At 35.7% G+C, this 8,227-nt stretch overlaps 1 protein-coding gene across 1 annotated transcript in view; it reads right to left on the minus strand.

The window, feature by feature from the left end:
- LOC125646053 (MAM and LDL-receptor class A domain-containing protein 2-like) overlaps positions 1-8,227 on the minus strand; it is a 175,275-nt gene that overhangs the window by 85,512 nt on the left and 81,536 nt on the right. The window contains exons 81-94 of the mRNA XM_056139554.1: position 8,227; positions 7,855-7,948; positions 5,924-6,061; positions 5,440-5,699; positions 4,384-4,468; positions 3,792-3,866; positions 3,149-3,295; positions 2,452-2,652; positions 2,059-2,214; positions 1,825-1,971; positions 1,446-1,600; positions 764-956; positions 529-672; positions 40-293 (exon numbers count right to left, since the gene is read on the minus strand). The exon at position 8,227 is cut by the window's right edge and continues 259 nt beyond it. Of these exons, the coding sequence (XP_055995529.1) occupies positions 40-293; positions 529-672; positions 764-956; positions 1,446-1,600; positions 1,825-1,971; positions 2,059-2,214; positions 2,452-2,652; positions 3,149-3,295; positions 3,792-3,866; positions 4,384-4,468; positions 5,440-5,699; positions 5,924-6,061; positions 7,855-7,948; position 8,227 (2,050 nt within the window). The remainder of the gene's footprint in view (positions 1-39; positions 294-528; positions 673-763; positions 957-1,445; positions 1,601-1,824; positions 1,972-2,058; positions 2,215-2,451; positions 2,653-3,148; positions 3,296-3,791; positions 3,867-4,383; positions 4,469-5,439; positions 5,700-5,923; positions 6,062-7,854; positions 7,949-8,226) is intronic.

Below are 8,227 nucleotides of genomic sequence, written 5' to 3' on the forward strand. Positions count from 1 at the left end.
ACTGTACATTACTGATGACACTGTGAGTGTGATACTTACATTGTACTGTACATTGCTGGTAACAGCCACCTGAGCAGGATGCCATTGATTGGTCTGACTTTTAGATAAGGACCACACAGTTTTGTTCCCGCCACTATTAACCACGTACACATTTAGTGACCCTATTCCTGAGCCGTACATATGATACCAGAAGTGCAGACACCTGGCAGAGCTGGCCGGGAACTGGGTACTCTGGAGGCGAGCCACCTCCCCTGGAACTCGAGGAGCACTGGCCTCGATAAAGGCATAGTGGCCTACAACACAACACAAAAGCTACACATACCATAAACAGCTCACAGGTTTCCATTGCTACAATACTATTCACATAGGGAAGAATTACTCTATCGTAAAATTGCACATGGTTTCCATTTTTTAAAAAGATTATATATATCACATTAATTTGTTTCCACAGAAATGTAAAAATTTTTTTTAATGTATCTTTCAAAATTTCAACCTCTCTGGCATATATAACACAGATTATCGACAAACCATTATTGTCCTGGTTGTGTGTGTGGTCATTGGAGGGCCCAGTAAGAGTACTGCTCGTACTACCACTGCCAACCAACCAATCAAAATCATCATTCTGTAAATTCACCCAGGTACAGAATGTTTTTGTCTCAAAGTCACAGTTTCCTACAACAGAGTATACATTTAAAAGTCTGTCACATACGTGCTTATCCATAATGACTTTTATTGTCAACATTTTTTCAACACAATAAATAACCTGGTAATCTACATAGTCCCGGAACAACTGACACATCATCAATGGCAATGTCTCCACGGTAACCATTTCCGATAATTCCTTCAAAAGTAATTGTGTAATTGCTGTTTGGTGACTGGACACTGGTCTGCGCTAGCAACCACTTGTTTCCTTGGTTACCATTTTTGCTCCAAAGTTGTTGAGAATTCGAACCAGTCTGAAATAGAATGAGCTGAACGAATACAAGCTGTAATATTGATTCAAATAAAAAGCGTTTGTGAAATACTATGCTCCCTCAAACCTGGCCTATTGATCATTGAACTGGATTTTTATCAGTTGCAAACTCATACCTTGATATTTAGTTCTTCTTACATGAAGTTTATTGTGATATATTAGTTCAAAAGTCATGATGAAGGTTAAAGTTGCAAACAGACTAAAACTACACCCCACCCCCCCCCCCACCCCCAACCAAAATATTTTTACAAATATTTGATTAAAATACCAAATACAGTCAAACATGGTTATAGTACAGCTCCAAGGTTGTTGAAAACAGTTCATTATAGCCAAACTTCCTCATATCCAACAAAATACTCGTTATATTTCTCTCATAAGAAAATAAGTATCACTTCGCAATAAGCATGAATTCTTTAGAAGCATATTCATTGTAAGTGTGTTTTACTGCATATGACATGTGTGGGGTTTTCACCTGTAGATACACATTGAGTGTTCCAATGTTGAGGCCATACATATGATAGTAGAAGCTAAGACAGGATCCAACGGTGGACGGATAAGCTGGACTGACCAGCCAGGCTTTGTCCCTATATCGCCGGGGAGCACTAGACTCTGTGTACATGTAGTGTCCTGTAAAATGATCCGTTATCATAAACTGAAGTTTCATCAAGTAATCATACAATTCAAGTACATCTCCTTAATCTTTTGGCTTCAGTTACTATTTGACAGATTTCTTCTTTCCAACTTAATCAAAATAGTTACAATTCTTCCAACAAAAAAGAATAGATAATGAAATGAAAATGAACTATGAAGCAACACCAGTATAATGGGTAACACAATTATAAAAACCCAACCTCTTGCTGTTCCATATGTGTGGTCACTGGTGGGACCTGTATAAGTACTGCCGGTCCTACCACCAAATCTGGTCCAATCAAAAGTGTCATTTCCATGGACATTGGTAAAACCACAAATCTTGGCATTTTCAAAGTTACAGCTGTAACCTTTAAAAAGAAGACAATTCAATGGATCCATTCAGTCTGGACACAATATATAATGTCAAAAATTTCAAATCATGAAAAAATCTCTACTTGTTCCTGAAGGACAAGGCTGGAAGGAGTATGTGATGTCATCAATGGCTATATCACCACGGTAACTGGTTCCACGAACTCCCTCGAAAACCAGCTGGAAGTTCTGGTTGTTGACAATATTAACAATGGCTTGGTTCCACTGATTTCCTAGAGTCCCTGTTTAATCATGTATAAAACATAGTAAATCAATTCATCCATTGCAGATATTACTAACAAACTTTAAAAATTTGAGTTGCTCATGATTTTAAATCTCAAAATATCACAAGAGTAATTTCCCTTTAAACATAACTTCCTGGATCCAGAACCCTCTGTTCATTCAAATGTTGTCAATAACTGAGAGAAGATCTAGATATATCTTACACTGCACTACAACACCTGTATTTTCCCTCTCACCTGTATGACTCCAGACTGGAGTTCCCAGTTGCCCGGCAGTCTTTGTGTAAACATTGAGGGTGTTAATGTGAGTCCCATACATGTGGTACCAGAATCGCAGACACGCTCCAGTGGTTCGGGTCACAGTTTGAGAAATCAAACGAGCTGTGTCATTCGGTCGCCTTGGACTGGAAGTTTCAATGAACATGTAGTGTCCAGTAGCTGCAAAGGACAACCAATCAATATAGAGGATAACCAATCAATATAAAGAATAACCAATCAATATAGAGTATAACCAATCAATACAAAGGATAACCAATCAATAAAAAGAATAACCAATCAATATAGAGTATAACCAATCAATACAAAGGATAACCAATCAATATAGAGGATAACCAATCAATACAAAGGATAACCAATCAATATAAAGGATAACCAATCAATATAGAGGATAACCAATCAATATAAAGAATAACTAATCAATATAGAGTATAACCAATCAATATAAAGGATAACCAATCAATATAAAGGATAACCAATCAATATAGAGGATAACCAATCAATATAAAGGATAACCAATCAATATAGAGGATAGCCAATCAATACAAAGGATAACCAATCAATACAATGTAATGATGAATATTTTGGTGTCAAAATCTTAATTCTTTGGTGTGAGATGAATAATAATTTTTAAAAAGTGTTGAAGTTGTTTGGTTACCATTTTTAAATGTGTGGTCAATAGCTGGCCCAGTATTTGCTGTTCCTGTTGGTCCGTTTGCTCTTGTCCAATCAAATCTGTCAGATTTATCCTGAGTGTAGGAACAGATTCCACTCTCAAAATTACAGTCAAATGGCGTGGGAAGAGCTAAATATAGAAAACATCACAATTAAGACACAAGGACAAAAGATCAAATGTAAACAAGATCTTCACTGATTTGTTGAATGTGGTAAGCAGTGTACGAAAATTTTCTGTACTATAGACAATTGGTCTTCAACAATTTCAACAAATTCTATAGACCTGACTGATTTACTACAGACCAACAACAAAGTAACAAATACCCTTAATCATTCATTGTTCTCATAATGTATATTTCATTTCTTTCACAATTCAAGACAGATTACAACACTGTTTATCTATTGATGACACATTTTCTTAAGCCTAATTCATATAAATAGTGGAGGCAAATAATAACCAAACTATAATTTGTCAAAAAATGTGTAACCGTTTTGAAGACTGCATTTAATTTAATTCACTCTGTAGACAAATCAGTCTTCAATCATCTCGCTATAGACCAGACAAATTTTATATAAATGCTCCCTATCGGTCTATCATTAATTTCACACATGCACAAAGATATTACCCGAGGGTGTTGTACTTGTTGTGGACACTGGAGCCTGAGTGAACGAGTCTGGAGTAGATGCTGCTGGCGGGGTGACTGAGAAAAATGACAATCAATGTAGTCAGTGGTTATTCAAGTTGGTGTCAAAGTCTCAAAAGAACAAATTAGCGACTGAAATAAAGTGCTTTATACTTCATCTGGATAAAAGACTTACTGACAACAGAAAATTAGCACTTATTTTCACAAATAAAAGTATGCTTCATTAAGTACCATTCTGTTCAAGCATGTCATGTGTATAATTTTATGTTCTTGAAGATTTGATGAAGGTAAGTAAAGATAAAGTGTAAAGGAGAGAAGGATCAGGCTTTTTCTTCCAGCAGATACAATGCTGGCATTCGTCATAAAGATAAACGATTCAAGTCTAGTTAAACTTTTGATTTGTGTGGAGGGATGTGTTGGCATTCGTCATAAGGATAAACGATTCAAGTCTAGTTAAACTTTTGATTTGTGTGGAGGGATGTGCTGGCATTCGTCATAAAGATAAACGATTCAAGTCTAGTTAAACTTTTGATTTGTGTGGAGGGATGAAGGTGATTTAGCAATGGAGTCTTACTTGGACAATACGTGTCAGTTGTAGAAATGTCATCAATAGCTATGTCTCCTCTATAGCCATTGCCTCTCTGTCCCTCAATTATCAGCTGCAATCAGTCATATAGAAAGAATCAAACACATCAGGAAAGAATGTTAAAAGAGGTGGAAAGACTTCTACTGAAATGCTTTTGTAAAATTTGGAAGCAGACTCTGCTGAAAGGACTACTTTAGCAATATACATGTACGCAGGGAATTTATTATCACATCATTTTGTGAGTAGCATCACTTGCAAAATTTCATTACCCGCTTTAATTTTCTGTTGCTAAAATATGTGCAAGAACTTTTGATTAACAGACACTAGGGCTGCAACGGGTAACCGAAATAACCAAAAACCGTGGGTTGTGTTTTTCGGGTCGGGTTTGGTTCCATTTTTCCATATTTCAGTTCAGGTCTGGTTTTTAAAATGGAATCATTATAAAAATCCGTTTAAACGAAAGGTCGTAAAAATCCTCAAAGGATGGCATTTTGGACAAAACTGTAAACAATGACAGTATGTAAAATATGTCAAACACATTGAAAATACGCTACAGAATCAACATCGTCAATGACAAAACATTAAAAGTATGGAAAGGAAACGAGTAGAAGTGACAATGCTGTTACTAAATCACAGTCCATGTCCCTGAGTAATTATTGTAACAAAATACAATAAAGGTTTTTGATTTGAACTGTATATCAGATTTTTAAAAAGTTATATAGACCCAACCTGAAATACCCGAACTTAAAAATTAAGAACCGACCCAACCTGAAAATTTTTGGAACCGTGAGAGCCCTAACAGACACATGAATTCATGTTCACTCAATTACACGAATACAAGTCATTTTGCCATATTAATAGGTACTCGAATATAATGGGGAATCTACAGTATTGTTTAATTGAGTGCAATAGAAAGAAAACTCCCAATATTTCAATCAAAAGGAAGCATAAAATATAGTTTTGATTATGAGGAGAAACCTCTGACTTAAAGAAAATAGTTCTTCAGTCAGTTTCTCTGATGTTATCTGATTTTGGAGTCCTTACTGTAAATGGTGTGGGGCTAGAGTAGGCCGCTCTTCCTTGTTTCCAGGCTTGGGAGCTTTGGTCTCCAAACAGGTCCCAAATTCTACGAGTCGTGCCATTCTGGGATTGGATGTAAACTCGAAGATGTCCAATATTTGATCCATACATATTGAACCAGAAGTTCAGGCATTTTGTGGTTGTGGCTTGAAACACAGGACTGACCAGTCGAGCTTTATCATTTGGTCTGCGGGGAGCTGAGGCTTCAATAAACAGGTAGTGTCCTGAAACAGATATTGTAGGAATGAAAGAAACCACCTGTTTCCGACTTCTTATACTGCCAGAGACTATAGTGCTAACCCTCACATCAAATCCCATCAATGACGTCCTCACTTTAAATCCCATCAATGACCTCAGGCAGAACAAAACTTTGTAATATTAGATCTTTCTAAACTCTAGTGTCTGATTTAGTTAAAAGTGTTCTGTCCACTTAGTATCTTTTACTGACCTTGAGAGTTTCCAAGTGTGTGGTCATTGCTTGGTCCAGTTTGTCCACTATTTGTTGATCCATGACCTTTAAGCCAATCAAATTGATCTCCTGTTTGGGTGTTTGTCCACGAACATGTACTTTCAAAGTCACATCCACCTGTAGAATGTAGATATCATAGTAACAGTCAGACAATTCAACAGGAAGTGAAATTCAAAACACAGTCAAGCATGGTTATAGTGAACCTCCAGGGCCAGTGAAAAACAGTTCATTATAAACAAACTTCAATATATCCAACAGTAAAGCATGGTTATAGCAAACCTCCAGGGCCATGGAAAAACAGTTCATTATAAACAAACTTCAATATGTTCAATGTTTTCGTTATTTTCCTCTTATATGGGAATAATTAAATTTTCATTGTATTCTAGTCTCTGATTGGTCAAATCTGAATTGAGGAATGCAGGTTATTTTTGTATAACCTGGTTTGGTATGGGGACACACCCCCTTGACAACCAAATGCCAGAGCTGGGTTTTTTTCTCTTTAAATTTACATTGCAGCACTGTTTTAGGCCTTCTATGGAATAGAAAGTTAACATGTGCAATAAGATACTTTGGTTTAATACACAGTGTTTTCTTATTGTGAAGCAAGACATATAGAATCTACTTGTACGCAAATTGCGGTTGTAAAACATCTCTCTATGTATGATGGTCGAATAATCGATTAAAACAAAGATATTATATTCAAATTAATGATTTACAAGGCAAACATTCATTTTGAAATACATTTCTCACTGGGGAAGGGGGGGGGGGGGGGGGGGAGAGGTGGTGTTGTATTGCTTCATTGCTTGATCCACCTTTCAACAAAGCAAACAAAAGAATCATGCGTTACATTTTATCACATGATGTCAGTCACACTGACATGTGGATTGCGATTTGTCACTTTTTTTAAATATATTTTTTTTGTGGAAAATTTGCATGCAAGTTTACACATAGTAGAAATTTTCATAAAGAGTTAAAAGCCATTAATTATTGCATTTTCTGATATCTAATGACATATTTTGCGTTGGCCTAAACAATGCTATTTCCCGTATTTTCTCTGTTAGAGCTGAGCGATTTCAAAGTCGATCTTTAAAGGGCAGCAACATATGTCACATTGCATGTGTAGCCTACACATATTTTCTGCCATGATAAACTTCAAACTTTACCTTCAATAGGTCTTATCAAGTTTACAATATTTTGAAAAATAGGCCCTGTATAGAACTAAGATGGCTGCCTTCACAGCTAGACACTTCGTTGTGCTTGCTAAGGGAATCATTGTGGGGCTCAATTGACTGGTATTTTTCAGAATTCATATTTTCATTTTGATAAACAAAATTTGGTATTTTTATCTTTTGCATTAAATTATAAAGAATGACTTTAATTCTGGGGCATATCATACAAGTATAACCAGTGGTTTGGGTCAGTTTATGCTTTTTTATAATCCGCTTTGCAGATTATAAGTGTAAACTGACCCAAACCAGGTTATACTAGTATTATATGCCCCAGAATTAAAGTCATTCCTTAAATAAATTTCACTTTGCACTAAGCATGAGTTTGTTATAAAGCATGTGTTTGTTATAAAGCATGAGTTTGTTATAAAGCATGTGTTTGTTATAAAGCATGAGTTTGTTATATGTTATAAAGCATGTGTTTATTATAAAGCATGAGTTTGTTATAAAGCATGTGTTTGTTATAAAGCATGAGTTTGTTATAAAGCATGTGTATGTTATAAAGCATGAGTTTGTTATAAAGCATGTGTTTGTTATAAAGCATGAGTTTGTTATAAAGCATGTGTTTGTTATAAAGCATGTGTTTGTTGTAAAGCATGTGTTTGTTGTAAAGCATGTGTTTGTTATAAAGCATGTGTTTGTTGTAAGCGTGTTTTGCAGTATCAGTTAATATGAGATAATTACTCTGGGAGCTTCCACAAGGTTGGGCTAATGTTGTGACATCATCAACTGCAATGTCTCCACCATATCCATTACCTACTATTCCTTCGAATCCAACCTATCAAAAGAATCATTACTGATTTACATTTAACAAGAGCACACTTACTGGAAACATTGAGGAACTGTCAACGCATGATATGATTGTGACAGTATTATACCATAACACTTGGTTTTCATATGTAAAACTACAGAATGAGTCATTTATTATACACATGACATTGAATGAATTACAAACTCAAACCCTTAATAACTCTTGGATGTGCAGAGAACTAGACAGTCTGTTGAGTTTAGATAATTTACCAGATAATTCATGTAGCTTGGTAGAGGGGAACTGACC

The sequence above is a fragment of the Ostrea edulis genome, chromosome 6 (assembly GCF_947568905.1).
Source record: "Ostrea edulis chromosome 6, xbOstEdul1.1, whole genome shotgun sequence".
NCBI lineage: Eukaryota > Metazoa > Mollusca > Bivalvia > Ostreida > Ostreidae > Ostrea > Ostrea edulis.